Here is a 25,388-nt window from a genome sequence, read left to right as displayed (position 1 = left end):
GGCCGCCGAGAATTCATATTCCAGGCGGCTCACTTTAATCCCATGGCCGGACACTTGGGGCAGGATAAGACACTAGCCCGAATAATGGTCCGGTTCTATTGGCCAGGGATTCGCGGGGATGTCCGTTGGTGGTGTGCGGCATGCCGTGAATGCCAATTAGTAAATCCCGTGGCCACTCCAAAAGCGCCTTTGCGCCCTCTCCCTTTAATCGAGACCCCTTTCGAAAGAATTGGGATGGATCTCGTCGGGCCATTAGATTGGTCAGCACAGGGATATCGCTTTATTTTAGTTCTGGTGGACTATACAACGCGATATCCGGAAGTAGTGCCTCTCCGCAATATCTCAGCATGCAGTATAGCAGAAGCACTCTTCCGGTTTATCTCCCGGGTCGGGATTCCGAAAGAAATCCTGACAGACCAAGGTACTACATTCATGTCACGCACACTGCGTGAGCTGTATGGGTTACTGGGGATTAAGCCTATCCGCACCAGCGTTTATCACCCACAAACGGATGGCTTAGTAGAATGGTTTAATCGAACCCTCAAAAATATAATTCAGAAGTTTGTAAGCAAAGATGCACGCAATTGGGATAAGTGGCTCGAGCCCCTGTTATTTGCAGTTCGAGAGGTCTCGCAAGCCTCCACAGGGTTTTCACCGTTTGAATTGTTATATGGGCGTAAGCCGCATGGCATTTTGGATGTGCTACATGAAAATTGGGAGGAGGGACCTTCACCTAGTAAGAACGAAATTCAGTACATTCTCGACCTGCGCGCCAAACTCCACACACTCATGCACTTAACCCAAGAGAATTTGCGGCAGGTGCAAGAACGTCAAGTCTGACAGTACGACAGGGGCACGCACCTTAGGGAGTTCACACCGGGAGACAAAGTACTCGTATTGTTGCCCACGTCGAGCTCCAAACTGGTCGCCAAGTGGCAAGGGCCCTTCGAGGTCACACAGTGAGTCAGGGATGTCGACTATGAGGTGGGGCGAACAGACAGGGGTGGGGCATTACAGATTTACCACCTCAATCTGTTAAAACGTTGGAATGAGGAGGTCCCCGTGGCATTGGTGTCGGTAATTCTGGAGAAGGCGGAGCTGGGACCGGAGGTTCAAAAAAGAAAATTGACATCGCCCACCGATCCGGTCCCCTGTGGAGACCACCTCTCCCCGACCCAGCCGACCCAGCTCAAGGAGGTAGCCCAGTTGCAGAAAGAACTTTCCGACGTGTTTTCACCCCTGCCCGGCCGCACCCACCTCATAGAACACCACATTGAGACGCCCCCAGGGGTGGTAGTGCGCAGCCGCCCTTACAGACTGCCCGAACACAAAAAAAAGGTGGTCCGGGACGAACTTGAAGCCATGCTCGAAATGGGCATAATCGAGCAGTCCCACAGTGACTGGAGCAGCCCAGTGGTCCTGGTCCCCAAGACCGATGGGTCAGTCCAGTTCTGTGTGGACTATAGGAAAGTCAACGCGGTGTCTAAATTTGACGCGTACCCAATGCCTCACATTGACGAGTTGCTCGATCGATTAGGCGCTGCTTGTTTTTATTCGACACTGGCTTTAACGAAGGGATATTGGCAGATCCCCTTGACTCCTCTGTCCCGAGAGAAATCGGCCTTTTCCACACCATTTGGCTTACACCAATTCATCACACGTCCTTTTGGGCTGTTTGGGGCACCCACTACATTCTAGCGGCTTATGGACAGGGTCCTCCGCCCCCACGCCACCAACGCAGCCGCATATCTGGATGACATTATCATCTACAGTAATGACTGGCTGCGGCACCTTGAACACCTTAGGGCCGTCCTAAAGTCACTGAGATGGGCAGGTCTCACAGCCAACCCAAAGAAATGTGCAATTGGGCGGGTGGAAGTATGCTATCTGGGTTTCCATTTAGGCCATGGGCAGGTACGTCCCCAAATTAATAAGATGGCAGCGATTGCAGCCTGCCTGAGGCCCAAGACCAAAAAGGGGGTGAGACAGTTCCTGGAGCTGGCTGGCTACTATCGGAGGTTCATACCTAATTATTCGGACGTCACCAGCCCATTGATGGATCTCACTAAAAAGGGAGCACCAGATCCGGTCCAGTGGACGGAGCAATGCCAACAGGCTTTCTCTAGGGTAAAGGCTGCACTGTGTGGGGGGCCACGGTTACACTCCCCTGACTTTTCTCTCCCCTTTATTTTACAGACAGACGCGTCGGACAGAGGGCTGGGGGCAGTTCTGTCCCAGACGGTGGATGGGGAGGAGCGTCCCGTGCTGTACATTAGCCGCAAGCTGTCGATGCGAGAGGGCAGGTACAGCACGATCGAAAAAGAGTGCCTAGCCATCAAGTGGGCGGTCCTCGCCCTCCGGTACTACCTGCTGGGGCGCCCTTTCACCCTCTGTTCAGACCACGCGCCTCTCCAGTGGCTCCACCGCATGAAGGATGCCAATGCGCAGATCACTCGTTGGTATCTTGCACTCCAGCCATTTAAATTCGAGGTGGTCCACAGGCCGGGGGCACAAATGGTGGTGGCGGACTTCCTCTCCCGTCAAGGGGGGAGTCAGCTTTAGGCCGGACGGCTTCCCTTCCCGGCCTGAGTCGGGCGGTGGGGATATGTGGCAGCGGGGGTGTGGCCGAGCGTCGGTCTGTGAATGGAGGGCAGAGTCAGGGAAAAATAAAACCCCTCTTCAACGCAAACAGCTGCCTGCCGTGCTTCTGTGCTCCACCCACACCTGAATCTCGCTACACCATATTTCCTTTGGTCCTGACCAGCTTTCCTGTCCCTGCAGATGAAAAATATCCCCACAGTACGATGCTGCCACCACCATGCTTCACTGTAGGAATGGTGCTCTCAGGGTGTAGGGTCTGCGCCACACATGGCATTTCCCATGATGGCCAAAAAGATCAATTTTAGTGTCATTTGACCAGAGAATCTTCTTCCATGTGTTTGAGGAGTCTGCCACATGCTGTTGGGCAAACTCCAAATGTGTTTTCTGAAGCAATGACTTTTTTCTGGCCACTCTTCCATAAAGCCCCACTCTGTGGAGTATATGGTTTAAAGTGGTCCTATGCACAGATACTCCCATCTCCGCTATGGATCTTTGCAGCTCCTTCAGTGTTATCTTTGGTGTCTTTGTTGCATCTCTGATTAATGCCCTCCTTACCCAGTCTGTGAGTTTTGGTGGATGGGCTTCTCTTGTCAGGTTTGTAGTGGTGACATATTCTTTCCATTTTGCAAAAATGGATTTAATGGTGGGCAGCACGGTGGTGTAGTGGTTAGCACTGTTGCCTCACAGCAAGAAGGTTCTGAGTTCGAGCCTAGTGGCTGATGAGGGCCTTTCTGTGTGCAATTTGCATGTTCTCCCCATGTCTGCGTGGGTTTCCTCCGGGCGCTCCAGTTTCCCCTACAGTCCAAAGACATGCAGGTTAGGTTAATTGGTGGTTCTAAATTGACCGTAGGTGTGAATGTGAGTGTGAATGGTTGTTTGTCTCTATGCATCAGCCCTGTGATGACCTGGTGACTTGTCCAGGGTGTACCCTGCCTCTCACCCATAGTCAGCTGGGATAGGATCCAGCTTGCCTGCAACCCTGTACAGGATAAGCGGCTACAGATAATCAATGGATGGATGGATTTAATGGTGCTCCCTGGGATATTCAAAGTTTGGGATATTTTTTTATGACCCAACCCTGATCTATACTTCTCCACAACTTTGTCTCTGACCTGTTTGGAGGCTCCTTGGTTTTCATGTTGTTTGCTTAGTAGTGTTGCAGAGTCAGGGTCCTTCCAGAACAGGTTCATTTATACAGATATCATGTGACAGATCATGTGATACTTTGATTGCACACAGATGGATCTTAATCAACTAATTATGTGACTTATGAACTGAATTGGTTGGACCAGCTCTTATTTAGGGGTTTCATACGAAAGGGGGTAAATACCTATGCACACTCCAGATTTCTGTTTTTTCATCTTAATTATTGTTTGTGTCAAAATAAAACAACAATTTGCACCTTTTAAAGTGGTAGGCATATTATGTAAATCAAATGGTGCTCACCCTCCAAAAATCCATTTTAATTCCAGCTTGTAATGCGACAAAATAGGACACACACCAAGGGGGATGAATACTTTTGCAAGACACTGTACAGTAAGACACATAAATACCAATAATTGAGCAATGTTGTAGTAATTTAACCCTCTTTGGCTGCATTGATAACAGCAGAAATGCCAAAATTGCTTAAAAAACAAAACAAAACAGAATTTTACCTTAGTGTCAGTGCTAACAGCAGAAATGATTAAACATCATGGCCAAACTCGTATTAAACTGTATAAGCAACCAGTTGAGTGTGTAAACTTCCTCTATAACTGTTATACTCCAATGTAACTGTAAGTCCATACTGCTCTGGACCATGCTCTTAATAACAAACTGTGTAGTGTGTAAGGTGGGGAATGCTGATAAATTATCCTGTATATAAACTACTCTTCATACTGTTCTTACTCACATAAAAGAAAAATATCAAATAAATCACAACTTGTCCATAAAAAATATGAATTTAATATTCTCAGTATCAGAAAACATACTGATTCAGTATATATTTTTTGTTTAGTATCAGAAGCACTTTATTTTCTGTGAGTTGTGCTCACAGGAAATGGTTTTGGTTTGGTGCCAGTGTGCAACATTAAACAGTACGTCAAACATTCAATGCAGCAACAAGACAATGTAACAAACAAACAGTGCAGCAGGATCAGACATTGCAGCAAACACAAATGATAACACAGAAGCAAGAGACATACGACTTGGTGTGATTAGCCGGGTTTTCTTTGCAATTTGATGTAAAATTGAAGTGATATTTTAAAAATTTCAACAAAATATAATTGCAAATGGTGTGTGTTATCATTTAGTTATCATTTAGCAATTAAAGTTTTTTAAAGGCTTTCTCCTCTTGCAATAGCTCCTACAGAGAGCTCTTTTTTAGAAAGGTAGAGTTTCCATTTGTGTGTCATGTGACCTTAAATGCAAAAAATGTGGTTCCATTTCAATTTTGCAAAAATATTGCGTTATTGAATTGTCTGAAGAACTATCTTGTATCAGTTTCAAAACTTTTGCAATATTTGAGTTTGTTTTTTTAATTCATGTGTTTCCATTATTTGTTTTTTAGCTCGCAATTTCAAACTGCATTTTAAGAAGGTTAATGGAAATGCAAACTGCAATGCAAAAAAAACAAGAGTGCTCTGAGAGCACAATATCCCCCGCTGGCAACGATGCCATAACTCTGGTAAAATGCGACTGAATTGAATGAAATTGTAATATGCCTATTACCAACATATAACAAAGAATCCTGTCAAATTTCGTGAAATTCCTCCAAAAATTGTGAGAGGACTTGACTTCAGAAGGTGAGTACCCTTCCCGGGACAGATGGAGAGACGGACATCGTCACGACATAATCCCCCTTCAGGCCTTTCAGCCAGCGGGGGATAATAAAAATTGTGAGGGAAGTTGATTTCTGAAAGCAAGCACACCTTGATGAAGTTGCCAAAGTACAAGTTTGTTAATAATCAAGGGCATAACTCTGGTAAAATTTGCCCAAATTAAAGTTTCAATATGCGTATAACTGTCATTTTACAAAGCCTTTTGCCAAGTTTGGTGAAATTCCTCCACAAATTGTAAGAGGAGTTGATTTCAGAAGAATGTACACCCTCATGAAATTGTCAAAGTACAAGTTATTTAATCAAGGGTCAAAACTCTGGTAAAATTTTCACAAATGAAATTAAATTGCAATATGCGTATTACTGTCACATAACAAGGCCTTTTGCCAAGCTTCAAGAAAGTTGTCCAAAAATTGAGAGAGGAGTTAATGTCAGAAGGTCATGAAATTGTGAAAGTACAAAGTTGTTAAATCAAGGGCCACAACTCTGTGACTGAATTGAACAAAATAACTACCGTACTACCGACAAACAATGCCTTTTGGCAAGTTTGGTGAAATTCCTCCAAAAATTGTCAGGAGTTGATTTCAGAAGGAAAACACACTCTCATGAAATTGTCAAAGTATAATTTTGTTAATCAAGGGTTGTAACTCTGGTAAAATGTGACTGAATTGAACGAAATTGCAATGTGTATTACCGACATATAGCAAAGAGTTCTGCCAAGTTTCGTGAAATTCCTCCAAAAATTGTGAGAGGAGTTGATTTCAGAAAGTGAGCACCCTTCAACCGACCGACCGATGGATGGACAGAAATCGCTATGACATAATCTCCCTTTGGGACTTTCAGCCAGCGGGGGATAAAAAAAGAAAAAAAAGAGGTGGTTCAGTAGGAGCTGCTATGGACTGGGGCAGCTGAGTAACTGGATGAGCATCTGGAAAGAAACAGGAGATGATGGACCTGTCGTACCTCTGACATGGCAGCTTGATAAAGAAGGGTTTGCTTGGCTGTTTGGTTTCAGCAGGAATTTTCATTGCCCTTCTCTTTGCCCTGATGGTGTGTAGGTTGCTGCACAACAAATCCTACAAATAACTTTTCTTACTGAACAAAGTTGTCTGTTGCAGTTAAGCCACTTCTGTTTTCCCAACTCGGATCCAGCCGGACATTTCTGTAGACTAAAGGCCTCTGCATGCTCTTGCGACAAGGCATTCGCAGATAGCTTTTCGCAGACAGTTGTAATTTATTGTTGAGCGGGGAGTAATAGGCATGCGCGATGTTATTCACCGGCACAACGCAAGGGGGCGCGAAGTTGCTAGGAGTAGTTGGTGGGTGTGGTTAGTGGAGTGTTTATCCTCCGGTTACTTATAATGACTAGAACTTTTTTTTTTATAATGACTAGAACTGGAGTCGTATAGATGTACGTACTTCCTCAATCAACCGCTCTTCGTGCTGCTCCATCTTCGCTCGTGTTTTTAAAAATGGCGGTCGTGAAAACAAACCAAACCGGGAAAGTAGGGAAGCGGAAGTGCGTGTACAGCGGATGTAAAGTGGACCAATCAGAGCCCTCTTGTCTGCGGCGCTGTCTGCGAGGCTTCTGCGGTGGTCACAATTTTTGGGAGGTGCGCGCAGAGCGTCTGCGAAGGTGGGGGGGCTACGCAGACTCTGTCTGCGACGCTATCTGCGAGGACTGGGTTGTCAGCATAAATTGGCCTTAACAGACTGCATGAAATGATCGAATCGCAATAGCTCAACAGAATGTTGGTTCCTGCCTTCTGTGATTTTGTAGCGAATGTAGGGTACCCAATTTGTTTTTTTTTCCCCTAGACATGTGCCAAGCAACAGTTATTTAAAAAAAAAAAAGACAAGCTGCTCCTCTGCTTTTTTACCTATTAAAAAAATCACAGTCTCACCTTCTTGTTTTCTACTGGCTCACAAGACCAAGGCTCATGAATTCACAGGTCAAAGTTCACCTAGATAAAGTCTGTGCAAATTCAGATCCTTTCCCCTTCAGTGAACTTTTTTTTTTCAGACAAGCGAATGTTATTCTTGCAGGAGAAAAACAGAAAAGCCTAGGTTCCCAGTGTCTCCATATCACCAAGAAGACAAACATCATAAACGCTTCGACTAAACCGTAAATGTTGCCACCTCTGTAACAGTGTATGTACAACTAACGTAATAGAAATAAAGTGATCAGAGGCTAACCTGTGGTACACTGTGCAGTAGACTCAGAGAGATGGCACCTGATCCACAGCCCACCTCCAGGCATCGCAAAGTTTTCACTCCCCACTGTGACTGCAGATCTTTCAACACCAAACTAACCAGTTCCTACACACACACACACACACACACACACACACGAAAATGATCACTAATACCTGCATGCCCACATACAAAGCATATTTATCCCATAACTCACAATTTCCTTTGTTTCTAGATCATTAGAAATGACACTCCTAAGTTTGCAAACACTGTAGAGGACACTGCATCCTGCTGGTAAATGTTTACGTGGTGTTGGAGGAGTGTGTATGCATATGCTGGACCTCTGTCTCAGGGCGGGGAATGAACACTGGAGGTCTCATCTTCAGGGTCAGATCTCTGAAGTCCCACTCCTCGATCACATACTGCACCGGCATCCTGAACCACACAACACACAAACATACAAAGACACTTTTTAAAGTTTATATGTTACAAAGTGACACATTAAATAATGACTTACAGTTTAACATTTGCATTCCAGGTTAAACTTCTCTAAACTTTAATCTATGGGCACCTTGCTAACTGATAACAATACAATACTTTGTGTCAAGAGTTATATTATGTTTTAAATAATGCATATTATTCGATCCACATTCAGTGGCTATGAGCAATCATGCACACTGATTGGCTACTCTACTACTAGGCTATCAGCTCATATACCATGAGTAGAGAAAAACAAAATGGCGGAGCGTGTTGCTGAACCAACCGAGGATGAAATAAAAACTCTACTTGAAAAGAAAACCCCAAAAAATAAAAAAAGCAACAAAATATGGAATGAAATTATTTGATGGTAAGAACGTATATATTTTTTTTATTTTTCAAGAATTATTATTATAGCATTTTTAACAAATTACTACTGCCATTTTGCCGGTTTGTTTACATTCTAAGCAGAAATTATTTTGTCAGACGTTTTGTATAAAGATTTTATTTATCGAATTGCAAAAAAATAAAAATGCTTTGTTTCTAGCCCTGTGATAACCTGGCAACTTGTCCAGGGTGTACCCTGCCTCTCACCCATAGTCAGCTGGGATAGGCTCCAGCTTGCCCGCGACCCTTTAGAACAGGATAAGCGGCTACAGATAAAGGATGTCTGCTCTGTTTCTCAAAATCTAGTGAATGTGGAGAGAATAAAATCTCATCGTACATAACTTATAGCCAACTTGATGTGCCGCGCCTCATCAGCTATCAGCTCACGTACGACTCGATTTTGTGGAATAACTGTTAAATGTAACCCATTAATAAACCCACAGAAGAAGGATATGACAAGTAACACCTGCGAGCTGTTAGGTGTGCAGTGTTTACTGCAGACAGACTGGCTGTTGCTCTTTTCCATCTAGTGACACACATGGCCAGTGTCCATGTGCTGAATGACCCAATTAGTGTGCCATGATCCAAGTTTGCCTATCAGAAAACAGCTATAATCTGATTAAAAGATCACAGCATGTCATCCACCATGACCATTTCGCTTATCAGGTAGCTGCTTAAATCTCGTTATGATCAGGTTATTAGTGTACATCTAAACACACTTATTGTTCGGCTTGTACATGTTCAAAAGGAGACTGGAGAGGCTGTACCTTGTTAGACGTTTGGAACATAGTGCCCACACGTCTTCTTTTTCTTTGTCACCCAGTCTTTCTCGGAGCCTCCTCGTTTCCACACTTTGCAGCTTTAACAGATTGAGAGAGTTTGGGTTGTTTTTTTTTTTTTAATCTGAACAACATGGAGGTGGTTACAGCTGAAAACGTCATTTGATTCCTGGAAGTTTCTGCACAAACATGCCATAAATGTGTGTGAGAAGGTCACAGTACCGTATGTTTGCTGAAGCGAATGAGACACTGACACTGTTTACCAACACACACAAAGAAATGATTGCAAATAAAAATAGCCAAGTACTTCACAAAGGAAGCTAATGAAATTTACAAATAGAGGGTTTTTTTAATTGCGTCCTGAGTAATTCACTCGTGTCCATGAAGCCTACAGAGTCATAGCGTGTCCTGTTTCTCATTTTGCTGCTCTTCGATAACTCGATATGGAGCTCCCACATAAGCAATAAGTACCTTATATCATACTGATTGGTGTTTTCCCTATTTTGTGAAGGGACCAGCGTCACTCATGGGTTTGCCATTTGACTAAGTAACGACACATCAGGTTTGTGTTGGTATTCTATCCCGAATGCTTACTTTTTATACCCGTGCACCCCAAGAACTCAAGAACGAGCAAGGACTTGAAGGATGACTGTAGTGTTTAGAGCTAGTGCTCAAACCTAAGCTGTGCATCAAATGGAAATAGAGTAAGATGGAGTGGAATATTAATGCCAGAATGATGCATTAAAACCACCAAATAATGAAGTGCAGACTATTGGACACTTTTTGTATGCAATCTGAAGTGGATGGGAACAAGGCACCAGAGGGAGTTGCTGATAAATTGTTTTTCTGAAAAGCTGACAGTGTAAGAAAGTACACCACTGCACCATATTTGCTTAAATAAATAAATAGGAGGGTTTTTTTAATCAGTGGTTGCTCCTAGGTGTGAGCGATCTGACCAAAACATTATTATATCACAGTTCTGGAAGACATATCTATGATGGATGATCTGTATCACAACATGCAGGTTTGCTAACAATCTGCCAGCAATACAGTACTTTCATTTCTATCTAATGAAATTTATATAATGTACAATTATCTTATTTTAGATTACTTTGGTTTTATAAAAGAAAAGAAAAAAAATCTCTACAAAATTTTATAAGGTATAAAAGTTGAACATAAAATCAGTTGCTTACAGTCAGTTTGTAATGAAATATATTAACATACAGTATACAGTACATTAACATACAACATTTTTTTTAAATAAAAAGATATATCCACAAAAAAAAAAAATACACAAAAGCGTACTGTGACATAACTGATCACAGTATCGATATTAAATGGCCATATGGGACAGCCCTAGTTGCTCCTGTGGTCACTTCAGTTTACTGCAAAATGTTTGTGATGTTCAATTCGAGATGGTTCTAAACTTAAAAAAAAAAAAACAATGGACAAAGTGCATAATATGTGGTATAGAGTACATAGTACACCATTTGAGACACAGCCCTACTCCCTCACACTCCAAACTTTCATACATAAAGCAAATCTGTAGTGTGTGACAGGACATAAATTCCATGACACTACAGGATTAGGGAAGATCAACTTCTGAGACATGGAGGGTGAAAATAAGAGGTTACAGATTTTATTTTTTAGTGCAACAGTGAATAAGGAGTTTATAAGCAGCAGAACTGACACCACTGTGATAATAGACGAATGTTAAAGAACAGAAAAGAGCTCCACTATATCACTCTATAAGAGTCATCTCCGCTATCATACGTTTCCATTAACGTCGAGCTTTTCATGTGACACACTTAATCAGGGTCTGGATATGTATCATTATTCTATTCACATTCACTGGATATGAGCAATCGCGTGCTCTGATTGGCTACTCTACTACTAGGCTATCAGCTCATATACCATGAGTAGAGAAAAACAAACTGGTGGAGCGTGCTGCTGAACCAACCGAGGATGAAATCAAAATTACTCGAAAACAAAACCCCGAAAAATACCAAAAAAAGGAATATAAGTATTTGATGGTAAGTACATATCTTTTTTTATTTTTCAAGAATTATTATTATAGCATTTTTCACAAGAGTGCTCTGAGAGCACAATATCCCGCACTGGCAACTTGCCCATAACTCTGGTAAAATGCGACTGAATTGAATGAAATTGCAATATGCGTATTAATGACATATAACAAAGAAACCTGTCAAGTTTCATGAAATTCCTCCAAAAATTGTGAGAGGAGTTGATTTCAGAAGGTGAGTACCCTTCCCGGGACGGATGGACAGAAACTGCCTCAACATAATCCCTCTTCGGGCCTTTCAGCCAGCGGGGGATAAAAAAAAATTGTGAGGGAAGTTGATTTCAGAAAGCAAGCACACCTTGATGAAAGTGCCAAAGTACAAGTGTGTTAAAAATCAAGGGCTTAACTCTGGTAAAATTTGCCCAAATTAAACGAAATTTCAATATGCGTATAACTGTCATATAACAAAGCCTTTTGCCAAGTTTGGTGAAATTCCTCCACAAACTGTGAGAGGAGTTGATTTCAGAAGAACGTGCACCCTCATGAAATTGTCAAAGTACAAGTTATTTAATCAAGGGTCAAAACTCTGGTAAAATATTCACAAACGAAATTAAATCACAATATGCACATTACCGTTATATAACAAGACCTTTTGCCAAGTTTCGAGAAATTCGTCCAAAAATTGTGAGAGGAGTTGATGTCAGAAGGCAAGCACAACTTCATGAAATTGTGAAAGTATAAGGGTGTTAATCAAGGGCCGCAACTCTGGTAAAACGTGACCGAACTGAACAAAATAACAATATGCGTACTACCAACATATAACAATGCCTTTTGGCAAGTTTGGTGAAATTCCTCCAAAAATTGTGAGAGGAGTTGATTTCAGAAGGTGAGCACCCTTCCCGGGACAGACGGACGGACAGATGGATATCGCCATGACATAATCCCCCTTCGGGCCTTTTGGCCAGCAGGGGATAACAAATTGCTACTGTCATTTCACCAGTTTGTTTATATTCTAAGCGGAAATGATTTTGTCAGACATTTTGTATAAAGTTTTTATTGATCGCATTTGCAAAAAATAAAAATAAAAATGCTCTGTTTCTCAAAATCCAGTGAATGTGGCTATAATAAAACAGTTATTCCACTTAATCTCATCGTACATGGTTTATAGCTGACAAGGTGAGTAGCTCATGTACGACTCGATTTCGTGGAATCACTGTTAATTACCTGTGATTCCTTTATGATGAAAATACCCTTGAACAAAATCTGATATTCTGCACTTTATTCTCATAGCTTTATTACGGAGCAAACCGATAAAAACGCACTCATTATTCAGTGTCCATTTACTTATGGACTACACTTTAGATAAACGCTGGATGCAGTGCCTTCAGAGAAAGACAGAGTGCGACTCACAGTTTTCTTTCCCAGGACGTGAGCGATGATGTAGTGTGAGGAAAGGAGCGGCTCAGAGATCCCATGCTGCTGGAAGCACTGCGTCCACACGCTCAGCGCCTGCTCTACTGTAACGCTGCAGTCTACAGGAGGAGCGACAGCGCCACCTACACCTCCACCCGGCAACCACAGCAGAGCCTGAAGAGAGAGGCTGCCATTATCCATACCTTCATTCACCTTTCATTCTGATGCAGCAAAGGCATGGCTACATAATTATTGATATTTTAGTCATCACAATATTCGTCTCCCGATGTTAATTAAACAGGAACAAAATTGAACAAATTCATAAATTACTTATTTAAAATAAATGTTTAATAAATAATAAAGAAAACTAATTATATAACAATAAATCTTATGCATTTCATTACTATCACCTGGCTGCTAATTACACGCTTAATTATTGTGGAAGTAGGAAGAGTGCACTTATTTTTTCTGAACATTAGGATTTCTTCTTTCCCTACTAGATTTACTGTACCTTTTTTAAAATTATTATTACTTGTTCTTTTTATGTTCTTGCCCTGTGTGGGTGTGTTTCTGGTGACTTTCTATTCCGTTACATGAGCAGCTTTTTTGACCCTCTCAAAAGCATTTCAATGTCTTGGCATATTGTGCTTATAATAAATAAATCTGACTTGATAGAAATTAATTTAAAAGATCCAACTACCGTAATTAGCCTTTTTTGACTGATTTGGACACTATATGGTCAAATGCTGGGCAGCACAAGAAGTGCAGTAGTTAGCACTGTCACCTCATGGCAAGAAGGTTCTCGGTTCAAGCCTTGCTCCTCTGAGTTCTGTGTGGAGTTTGCATGTTCTCCCCATGCATGTTCCCCCACAGTCCAAAACCATGCAGGTTAGGTTAACTGGCTACTCTAAATTGCCCATAGGGGTGCGTGTGTGTGTGTAAGCTGCGACAGGCCTAGGAAGCCAGCAGTAGATGAAGTGTGCTCGCAATAGATGCAGGCAGCCTCATAAGAGGCTGGCAATTGACAGGCCAACATGGTGAGAAAAAAAATAGTCAAATGCTTGTGGACACCTAACTTTTACACCCATATGCGCTTGCTGAACATCCCATTCCAGATTGTCCCACACTACTGTTATAAGAACCTCCACTCTTCTGGGAAGACTTAACATTCACATTTTTTTGGAGTGTGGCTGTGGGGGTTTGCTTGTTCAGATACTGATGTTGGATGAGGACGTTTGGTGTGCAGTCAGTGTTCCAATTCAACCCAAAGGTGTTCAGTGGGGTTGAGGTCAAGTCTCTGTGCAGGCCACTCAAATTCTTTCGCTGCAACCTTGGCACACCATTTCTTCATGGGCCACAATTTGTGCACAGGTGCACTGTCACAGGTGCACTGCTGGAACAGGTTTGGGCCTCTTAGCTCCTGTGAAGGGAAACTGTAAAGCTACAGTATACAAAGACGTTCTCTAGACAATCGTGTGCTTCAGACTTTGTGACAACGTTTTGGGGAAGAACCACATCGGAGTGTGATGGTCAGGTGTCAACATACTTTTGGCCATATAGACATTACCAGCATGGACTGTTTCACACATACACTATATCATATAGTGTATGTGTGTGAAACAGTACTGGTAACAGAATGAAATAATGAAATGCAATAAAATTATTTTCTTCGTTTAAAATAATTTCCTGCAACAAATGAGTGTGATTTAAATATAGAGGAAAATAATATATACATTTTTAAACTGTTCCTCTTACAAATGTCTGAAATTAGTTTACTATTTTATGTCGCATTGTTGTCACCATTATAGTTTTACTTCACAATTTATTCTGATTGTGTGCACTCCATTGTATAGTTCTTACAGTGGTGCTTGAAAAAGTTTGTGAACCCTTTAGAATTTTCTATATTTCTGCATAAATATGACCGAAAACATCATCAGATTTTCACACAAGTCCTAAAAGTAGATAAGGAGAACCCAGTTAAACAAATGAGACAAAAATATCATACTTGGTCATTTATTTATTTGAGGATAATTATCCAATATTACATATCTGTGAATGGCAAAAGTATGTGAACCTCTAGAATTAGCAGTTAATTTGAAGGTGAAATTAGAGTCAGGTGTTTTCAATCAATGGGATGACAATCAGGTGTGAGTGGGCACCCTGTTTTATTTAAAGAACAGGGATCTATCAAAGTCTGATCTTCACAACACATGTTTGTGGAAGTGTATCATGGCACGAACAAAGGAGATTTCTGAGGACCTCAGAAAAAGCGTTGTTGATGCTCATCAGGCTGGAAAAGGTTACAAAACCATCTCTAAAGAGTTTGGACTCCACCAATCCACAGTCAGACAGATTGTGTACAAATGGAGGAAATTCAAGACCATTGTTACCCTCCCCAGGAGTGGTCGACCAACAAAGATCACTCCAAGAGCAAGGCGTGTAATAGTCGGCGAGATCACGAAGGACCCCAGAGTAACTTCTAAGCAACTGAAGGTCTCTCTCACATTGGCTAATGTTAATGTTCATGAGTCCACCATCAGGAGAACACTGAACAACAATGGTGTGCATGGCAGGGTTGCAAGGAGAAAGCCACTGCTCTCCAAAAAGAACACTGCTGCTTGCCAGAAGGCTATTGGAAAAATGTTTTGTGGACGGATGAGACCAAAATAGAACTTTTTGGTTTAAATGAGAAGCGTTATGTTTGGAAAAAGGAAAACACTGCATTCCATCATAAGAACCTTATCCCATCTGTGAAACATGGTGGTGGTAGTATCATGGTTTGGGCCTGTTTTGCTGCATCTGGGCCAGGATGGCTTGCCATCATTGATGGAACAATGAATTCTGAATTATACCAGTGAATTCTACAGGAAAATGTCAGGGCATCTGTCCATGAACTGAATCTCAAGAGAAGGTGGGTCATGCAGCAAGACAACGACCCTAAGCACACAAGTCCTTCTACCAAAGAATGCTTAACGAAGAATAAAGTTAGTGTTTTGGAATGGCCAAGTCAAAGTCCTGACCTTAATCCAATCGAAATGTTGTGGAAGGACCTGAAGCGAGCAGTTCATGTGAGGAAACCCACCAACATCCCAGAGTTGAAGCTGTTCTGTACGGAGGAATAGGCTAAAATTCCTCCAAGCCGGTGTGCAGGACTGATCAACAGTTACCGGAAACGTTTAGTTGCAGTTATTGCTGCACAAGGGGGTCACACCAGATACTGAAAGCAAAGGTTCACATACTTTTGCCACTCACAGATCTGTAATATTGGATCATTTTCCTCAATAAATAAATGACCAAGTATAATATTTTTGTCTCATTTGTTTAACTGGGTTCTCTTTATCTACTTTTAGGACTTGTGTGAAAATCTGATGATGTTTTAGGTCATATTATGCAGAAATATAGAAACTTAGAAAGGGTTCACAAACTTTCAAGCACCGCTGTATAATTACAAGACTTGTAATGTACTCATTTGTTTATACGGTTTGCTAATTAATAACTACACAACTACATGTACTATTACTGCTAATAATAATAATAATAATAATAATAATAATACAGGTAATATTATTATTTTTTTTAGAATTGCCTAATTGTGATTTCTGTGTAATACACACTAAATAAATGGCACTAGATAAATGGAAACCCATTAAAACAAAAGATTGTTTCACTCTCTGTCTCACCTGCTGCTGGATTATTGTTATTGCTTTTCTTATCCTCTTAGTAAAGACTCTCTGAGTCCAGGCGGATCTGCTGCTTCCTGACATCAAACCTAACATCATTTATAATTTGTAAAACAGCATCTTAATACGACATTTTATAATAATAATAATAATAATAATTATTATTATTATTATTATTATTATTATTATTTTAAAAAAGAAAAGAAAAGCTGAAGCCTCAGTTTCATGAAAGAATCAGTCTGCCCATGCTGTCTACAGGCTTTAGCCTGAACACGGAAGCTGTATTCCACCAAGTTTCAAAATAAAAGCCTCCGACGACGACTTCTTGTCTTCTTCTGCTACTTCTTCTTCACCTTTGGAGTTTACAAAACAAGAGAAGTCTAGAGTCTTTTGGCTAAACCAGTCTCTTTCAGAAACTTCATAATATCGCCATATGCCTTGACTGATGTATTCCCCAAGAGGCTGTATAATGAGATATCAGTCCTTTATCTCCCTTAAAGCTGTACTGCCTTTCAGATTTTTCAACTGTAGGTCATAAAAATAATTTTCCCCGACACCCAATTATTTTTGTTTAGTGGACCAAAAGCTACTGAATTTGAATCACAGACTTTCAATTTTTTTTAATAGAGCAATTAATGAATTTAAGGCCATGTGGCCCTAAATGCTCCACTATTTTTTCCTGCTTTTTCTTTTTAAACCATTCACACCTACGGTCAATTTAATGCCACCAATAAGCCTAACCTGCATGTCTTTGGACTGTGGGGGAAACCCACACAGCCATGGGGAGAACATGCAAACTCCACACAGAAAGGCCCTTGCTGGCCACTGGGCTCAAACCCAGGACCTTCTTGCTGTGAGGCAACAGTGCTAACCACTACACCACCATGCCACCCTCTATTTTTTCCTGCTTCACCATGACCCAATTCAAGATACTACGTCATGCATTACATGGCGGGCTTTCCCCGTTCGTGCAAGGCATTGTGAGATACAAATTTGAAACAGGAGAGAAAAATGGAGGATGTGAGTGTGTGAGTAAAACATGAAAGAGTGACTACAGTAACTGAAAGCGCAAAGAAAAGACGTTATGTTGTGAAGGAAAGGAAACGCAGGACCGAACTAATAAATATCAGCAGTCAGTGAGCACCTCGGTGTGATCATTTAGTGATAGAATGATGTAACTGTCAGTGCACGGTTAAAGGTAAACCTGCGCATGCACACACGGACTTCCTCTGTCTGCTTGACTGCACGAAGCCGGCGATTTCATGCACATTATTTCTGAGGTAATCCCCTCAAATGAAATAACTTCCCAGCCACAGAATGGCCTGATATTTTGTGAGATATTACAGAAATAAACATATATCACAATGACCACATTTCAGAGGGAACTAAATTTCACCGATTTTATGAAATTGAAAGGCCGTCTCGCTTTAATGATTGAAGGAGCTGATTCCTGTTGGCATTGTATTTCTCACATTATAGTAATACATGCTGAAATCTTTCTTGTTGGTCATGGTGTAAATACTTCCCACTTGGGTGATGATACTGTAGTCCCACCACTGAGCTCTGTATAAAATCTGGAGAGTGCATAGGCTCATCAGAGTGAAGCCATCTAGCTGCCATCTTACCACTCCCATTGCGGAGCGGAATGGTCATTTAGACTACTGGAAGCTACACAAAACTGGACAAGTTATTTATGTAGTTGGTGAGGAAAAATTACAAGAAAAATACCTGCATGTGCAGCAGTGAACTGTACAAACCATCAAGTCACAGGTTGTGGACGGACATTTCACCTGGGAATATTGATAGTGTGTGATCACTTTTACACGTGTGTGCACAGTGCCATTTGCGTGGAACCCTTATAGCATTTTATGATGGTTTGCAAGAGTGAAAGAAAAAAAACCCAGAAAATCTGTGTCATCATATTGTCAGTTTTTGCTGAAAATCTGACATTAATATCTGAGATGAACTCTGTGACTGTGTCAGATTTTCGATGGAAATGTCCCAAACTAGAGCAAAGCCAAAGTCGAGACATGTTTGATATTGAATGTGAGAGCTCAAGCTCAATGGCTCAAATTCAAAAAGAAAAATTAACTGAGTAAATTAGCCTCAGGAGCTTAAATGAAAGAAGGACCATAGCCTTAGACAGAAAAATGACAGTGAGGGATGCAAATAAAAAGAGATGTTATTGTTTTAGTTTGGTCAGTAGTTATTTTCATTTACCTAAGGCTCATCATCTACATGTCACACCCACTTGCACAAATTGACAAAATGGGCATGATTGTCTGTTTTAACTCCATGATTTTTTGTTTAAATTGAAAGATCAGTGACTGGACTGGAAAAGGGATAAAAACAAACAACAGCGAAGGGGAGCACTATAAAGATTTGTAAGGAATGTGGGTAAAGTTGAGAAAAGGGGAAAAAGTCAGGAGATACTTTTCTTGGGGCAAGTTTGATTGGATACGACGGTTTAACACATAAGCCAAGTACACTTGATGTGAATGGTAAGCCAGATGGCTTCACTTGTCTCTACAGCTGGGAATAGGCTATGAGCTCTCCAGATTTTATATCGAGCTCAGTGAGTCCCACCTATTCCTGACCTCTAACCTCCCAGCAACAACATGCCTTCCGGTTTCCTTATCACCCCAGTATTCCTGCCATACTGGTTGTGTGTAGTTTCGGCTTCGGCTTTACTTCATGGAAAGTGTAGGTCCACTTGCATGGTTCTAAGCATCTGTTTGGTTAGATTGTGGTCCTGCTCATTAGCGTAAGACTTTCACACATAATAACGAATATCTAGTCGAGAAAAGAAAGAAAAAAAGAAAGCACAACTTTATTCACCACACACTTGAGAAATTCCTCTCTGTATTTAACCCATCTGAAGCAGTGAACACACACGTGAGCAATGAACACACACACACATACCCAGCCATGCTAACAGCACCCAGGGAGCAGTTGGGAGTTAGGTGCCTCGCTCAAGGGCACCTCAGCCCAAGGCCGTCCCATATTAACCTAACCACATGTCTTTGAACTGTGGAGGAAACCGGAGCACCCAGAGGAAACCCACATATGCCGCTTTTCCACTACAAACGCGGCTGAGTCGGGCTGAGCCGTGCCTTGCTGAGTCGGGCTGAGCGGGGCTGTTGGAGTTGCATTTCGACTACAACCGCGCTGAACCGTGCTGGCTGGAAGTGGGTGGACACATTGGGTGGAGTTAGCGAAAGTGGGTGGACGTCAGGTGATGTCGTTAAGCGGCGCAAACAGTGACATCAGTGAGCTTTTAAGCAGTAGTCTCACGACTATTGTTTATATAGTAAACAATAAACATGGAGGACATGGAGTCGTTAGTGTGGCTGGTCTTGGTGCTGTGGCTTGTTGTCACCGACAACGCGGACAGATACTGGCAAGAGCGTATAGATGAGGCGAGGCGCATAAGGCTTCAGAAATTCTCGTAATTCGTAATTATTCTCCTTCCGGGTTTGCGGTGTTTACAGATCCCAGCGCACTCGCGGGGCGTGTGTGGGCATGTGAGGACACTCCTCCTCACCAATCAGTGCACAGGGGAGTGTCTCCTCACGCCCCCAGCCTCACTCGGCACGGCTTGGCTCGCTTCAGCCCTACTCCAAAACGGTGCGAGTTTTAGGGGCTAAGCAGGGCTGAAACGAGCTGAGTCGTGCTGGTTTTTGGTAGTCGAAACGCGAGCCGTGTCGGGCTGAAGTGAGCTGAAGCGAGCTGAAGTAGGGTAGTGGAAAAGGGCCAATAGACTCCACACAGAAAGGCCCTTGCCGGCTGCTGGGTTCGAACCCAGAACCTTCTTGCTGTGAGGCAACCGTGCTAACCACTACACCACCGTGCTGCACCAATATCTCATAATGATATCTCATCTCATTATCTGTAGCCGCTTTATCCTGTTCTGCAGGGTCGCAGGCAAGCTGGAGCCTATCCCAGCTGACTACGGGCGAAAGGCGGGGTACACCCTGGACAAGTCGCCAGGTCATCACAGGGCTGACACATAGACACAGACAACCATTCACACTCACATTCACACCTACGGTCAATTTAGAGTCACCAGTTAACCTAACCTGCATGTCTTTGGACTGTGGGGGAAACCGGAGCAGCCGGAGGAAACTCACGCGGACACGGGGAGAACATGCAAACTCCGCACAGAAAGGCCCTCGCCGGCCACGGGGCTCGAACCCGGACCTTCTTGCTGTGAGGTGACAGCGCTAACCACTACACCACCGTGCCACCCCTCATAATGATATAAAATGAAAAATAGCTCAAATTAAATTAAATTAAAACCTCTCACCACAATCTTTCTGAGGTATAATTTTAGTTATAACAGTTAAACTTTTATAGTACAACTTATAGTTGTAATTAGACTGAACGTCAGGTGGCGCCAAAACATTTCCGTATTCAAGTGTGTGCGTGAGAGAGAGAGATCCACAAGGATAGGAATATCTGACAGTTTTGACCTTGTGTGCTCATTTGGTTGGTACCCACAAGGAAAACTCATAATTTATTCATCTTCAGTTGTGGTAACAGCTTTATCATAGTTTCAGTAGATGTGGAGCCATTCCTGGGCATAAGGCAACTTTCAATAACAACAACAACAACAAAAAGGACAATGTAAAATGCATCCCTCCACCAAGCCACATATTCAGATTTGCATCAAAATCTAATCAATTGTTCCTTGGGCCATGGCCTACCTTTCCTCAAAATTTCATCATAATCTGTGCATTACTTTTTGAGTTACACTGGGAACAAACAAACAAACAGAGGCCAAAACATAGCCTCCTCCTACAAAGTTGGTGGAGCTAATAAGAGACAAAGACTAGCTTTAACCATGGTAAAAATGGAAAGAAAAAACGACAGTGATCAGGAAAGGAGGGGTAGCTGAGAGAGAAGAGATAAGATTTAAGTTGAGCTTTAAATATGGGGTGAGAAATAGTTTCACAAAGACTCTGGGGGAGAGAATTTAACATGGCTGGGACACCAGTCCATCTCAGGACACTATCCACGCACAAATTCGTGCCAATTTAGTGTAAATTTACTGTAACCTATTGGCCTGCTTACATGTTATTGGACAGTAGGAGGAAACCCACATGAATATGGGGAGAAAATGCAAACTTCTGCATAGACGTTAACCTGAGCTTAGGATTGAACCAAGTACCCTGTAACTGGGAAGGGCAATGTAAACTATTTTTGTGCAGCTATTATGTAAAGAAAAGGAAGAAGAAAACTAAACTAAAAAAAGAGAGAGATTAAGAGATCTTCTTTTGGTGACTGGGTACTGAGGTTAAGGTTAGATTTAAAGGCAGGCATAGGATTAAGGTGCATTAATAATTATGTCAGTGGAAGGCCTTCACAAGGACAGTAGGACAAATATTTTGTGTGTGTGTGTAGTGTGAACTAAACTGAATTGATAAATGATGTCTAATAATAGGATGCATGACTCTATCAGCCAAACCTAACCTTTACTTTAACATATAGGCTGAGGGACACTGCGTCAAACAAAATCATCATGAGAAGCAGTTAGTAATCTAAATGACATGACATTTGATTCAGACTAACCTGGGCCCATTGTGTCAAGCCCAGATGAACACTGAAATCAGGCAGATCTTCACTACAAATGTCACTTGTGAAACCATACATGCAGTATTACATTGCAAGCTGCAATAAAGTGGGAATCTGGGATGACTTCCTTTTGTCTGTGGAGAAAACTATGACAGTCATGACTGTGCTGATTGTGCATGTGAGAGAACGAGCTGTGTAGGACAGATGGTACTGATTGTTGTTGTGAACTGGAAAGTTCAGTGTGGGTTTGTCAGGGTCCTACTATAGTTCTAGTGTTTACTCCAAAGACATTACGTACTGGAGCAGCCAGCCAGACTGAACACACACACACACACACACACACACACACACACACACACACACACACACAGAGAGAGAGTGAGGAATAGACAGGGAGGAAAGGAAAGAGGAAAGGAAATGAGCAATAAAGTAAAGGAAGGAATGGGGAAAGGAAGGAAGGAAGAAAAAGGAAAAGCTGAAGAAAGAACAGAATGGAAAAAGAGGATCTGAGGAAAGACTGTGAATCTAGCATGGAGTTTATTTGATATACATCTCTCTCAGAGACGTCCCTGGGTTTAATTCATATTGTGTTTGTAATTACAGTCAGGGAACCTCCTCATACTGTCAAAGAAATTTTCACTGATGTGCTGGTGCTGGGCATGAGTCAATTACTGCATGATGAAGTAGAGAGAGAAAAAAAAACTAAAGCAAAATGCATCAAAAGATCATACTGACTTGAAGACTAATACAACCCCAATTCCAAAAAAGTTGGGACACTGTGTAAAACATAAATAAAAAGAGAATGTGAAGATTTGTGAATGTGAAATCATAGAAACCCTATATTTCATTGAAAATAGTATAAAGACAACATATCCAATGTTGAAACTGAGAAATTGTATTGTTTTTTGAAAAATATATACTCACTTTGAATTTGATGTCAGCAACACATTTCAGAAAAGTTGGGACAGGGGCAACAAAAGACTGAAAAAGTTGTGTAATGCTAAAAAAAAACTAATTTGGTTAATTGGCAACAGGTCAGTAAGATGATTGAGTATAAAAATAGCATCCCAAAGAAGCAGAGTCTCTTAGAAATAAAGATGGGGAGGGGTTCACCGCTCTGTGAAAGACTGCATGAGCAAACAATGCAACAATTTAAGAATAACGTTCCTCAGTGTAAAATTGCAAATAATTTGTGGGTCACATCATTTATGGTACATAATATCATTAAAAGATTCAGAGAATCTGGGGAAATCTCTGTATGCAAGAGACAAGGCTGAAAACTGACCTTGGATGCCTGTGATCTTCAGGCCCTCAGGCGACACTGCATTAAAAGCAGACACGTGTCTGTAGTGGAAATCACTGTATGGGCTCAGGAACACTTCAGAAAACCATCGTCTGTGAAAACAGTTCATTACTGCATCCACAAATGCAAGTTAAGACCAGATATAAATAATATCCAGAAACACCGCCACCTTCTCTGGGCCTGAGCTCTTTTATGATGGACTGAGGCAAAGTGGAAAATTGTCCCGAGGTCTGACGAACCAAAAGTAGAAATTCTTTTTAGAAATCATGGATGCAACATCCTCCAGACTAAAGAGGAGAGGGACCATCTGGCTTGTTGTCAGTGCACAGTTCAAAAGCTGGCATCTGTGATGGTATGAGGGGGCATTAGGGCACATGACATGGGGAGCTTGTACATTCTGGGAAGGCATCATTAATGCTGAATGATATATACACATCAGAGCAATATACTGCCATCCAGACAAAATCTTTTTTCAGGGAAGGCCTTCCTTCTTTCAGCAAGACAATGCCACACCACTTTCTGCACATATTAAAACTGCATGGCTCTGTAGTAAAAGAGTCCAGGTGCTAAACTGGTCTGCCTCAGTCCAGACCTGTCTTGAAGCGCAAAATATGACAAAGAAGACCCCAAACTGTTGAGCAACTGAAATTGTATATCCAGCAAGAATGGGACAACATTTCTCTTTCAAAACTACAGTAATTGGTCTCCTCAGTTCCCAAACGTTTACAGAGTGTTGTTAAAAGTAGAGGTCATGCAACACAGTGGTAAACATGCCCCTGTCCTAACGTTTTTGAAATGTGTTGCTGACATCAAATTTAAAATGAGCATATATTTTTCAAAAAACCATAACTTTTCTCAGTTTCAATATTTAATGTTGTCTTTGTACTATTTTCAATGAAATGTAGGGTTTCCGTGATTTGCAAATCTTCACATTCTGTTTTCATTCATGTTTTAGACAGTGTCCAGACTTTTTTGGAATTGGGGTTGTACAACAAAAGTATGTATATACTGTAATAAAACGCACAGGCTTTAACACACTATTAGCAGTGGATTACTGTGCAGAAGTTTGAAATAAATTAACTTCATTGTGTTTTCTATTAGTCAAGGCTTTCTTTTTTCTTCTTCTGTATTCATCTTTAGTGCCAATCTCCAAAAATACATAAGCAATCTGAAATCTCACATGCATGTGAAGTCTAAATAAACAGTAGAACAGCAGAGGACTAAACAAAATTGTTGATCTCTGGATGCTTTTAGATATGAATCTTCTACTGGGAACCTTTTCTTACATGATGATTTGAGTCCAGTGTTCAACCTTTCTTTCTCTGAGAGTGTGTACCAATGACTTTCTAGTGTCAGTATAGAGCCACTGCAAAACAAATGCAGAATTCCTCCTTTGCACTTCCTCAGGGTTTTGTAAATTTGACATTTCACTGGGATTCATATACATACACTTCAAGAGAAAAGGTTCAGTGAAAAACCTAGAAAGGTTCTCAGGGCCTTCTAAAGACTGTACAGCTGTGTCTCTCTATGAGATAGGGCTCTAACCATTTTAAGTAGCTCAAAAAAAAAATCTGAATGACCCTTGAAGAAGCACTGATGGATTCCTTTTACCTCAGTTATAAGATCCTGTCTGTTTTCTGGAAGTTGATTCAATTAAGATCAACTCAAGTTGAGCTGTTACAAACATACACACTAAATAATTTCTGTAATTTCTACAATCGATCCATTAACCATAACTACTTATCTGGAGCCTATCCCAGCTGACTACGGGTGAGAGGCGGGGTACACCCTGGACAAGTCACCAGGTCATCGCAGGGCTGACACATAGAGACAAACAACCATTCACACTCACATTCACAGTCAATTTAGAGCCACCAATTAGCCTAACCTGCATGTTTTTGGACTGTGGGGGAAACCAGAGCACCCAGAGGAAACCCACACAGACACGGGGAGAATATGCAAACTCTACACAGAAAGGCCCTCCCCGGTCAGCCATCAGACTCGAACCCGGAACCTTCTTACTGTGAGGCAACAGTACTAACCACTACACCACCGTGGCACCCTTCTATAATACAATACCTCTTCTGCTCCTTGGACCTGCCTGATCCGTCCTGATGCCCTATGTCTGGTTGGAGTCTCATC

At 41.8% G+C, this 25,388-nt stretch overlaps 1 protein-coding gene across 3 annotated transcripts in view; it reads right to left on the bottom strand.

Moving 5' to 3' along the window:
* Window positions 1-16,654, bottom strand: part of hemk1 (HemK methyltransferase family member 1) — a 44,364-nt gene extending 27,710 nt beyond the window's left edge. For 2 of the 3 annotated variants that reach the window (XM_060919553.1, XM_060919555.1), the window contains exons 1-5: window positions 16,370-16,654; window positions 12,687-12,863; window positions 9,242-9,333; window positions 7,952-8,045; window positions 7,614-7,736 (exon numbers count right to left, since the gene is read on the bottom strand). In XM_060919553.1, coding sequence (XP_060775536.1) covers window positions 7,614-7,736; window positions 7,952-8,045; window positions 9,242-9,333; window positions 12,687-12,863; window positions 16,370-16,468 — 585 coding nt within the window. In that variant the 5' untranslated portion in view covers window positions 16,469-16,654. The remainder of the gene's footprint in view (window positions 1-7,613; window positions 7,737-7,951; window positions 8,046-9,241; window positions 9,334-12,686; window positions 12,864-16,369) is intronic. The other variant, XM_060919554.1, reaches the window with a different exon arrangement.
* Between the last annotated feature and the right edge of the window lie 8,734 nt (window positions 16,655-25,388).

The sequence above is a fragment of the Neoarius graeffei genome, chromosome 4 (genome assembly GCF_027579695.1).
Source record: "Neoarius graeffei isolate fNeoGra1 chromosome 4, fNeoGra1.pri, whole genome shotgun sequence".
Taxonomy (NCBI): Eukaryota; Metazoa; Chordata; class Actinopteri; order Siluriformes; family Ariidae; genus Neoarius; species Neoarius graeffei.
The sequence above is the reverse complement of the archived record's forward strand: the minus strand, read 5'-3'. Positions and strand labels throughout refer to the sequence as shown.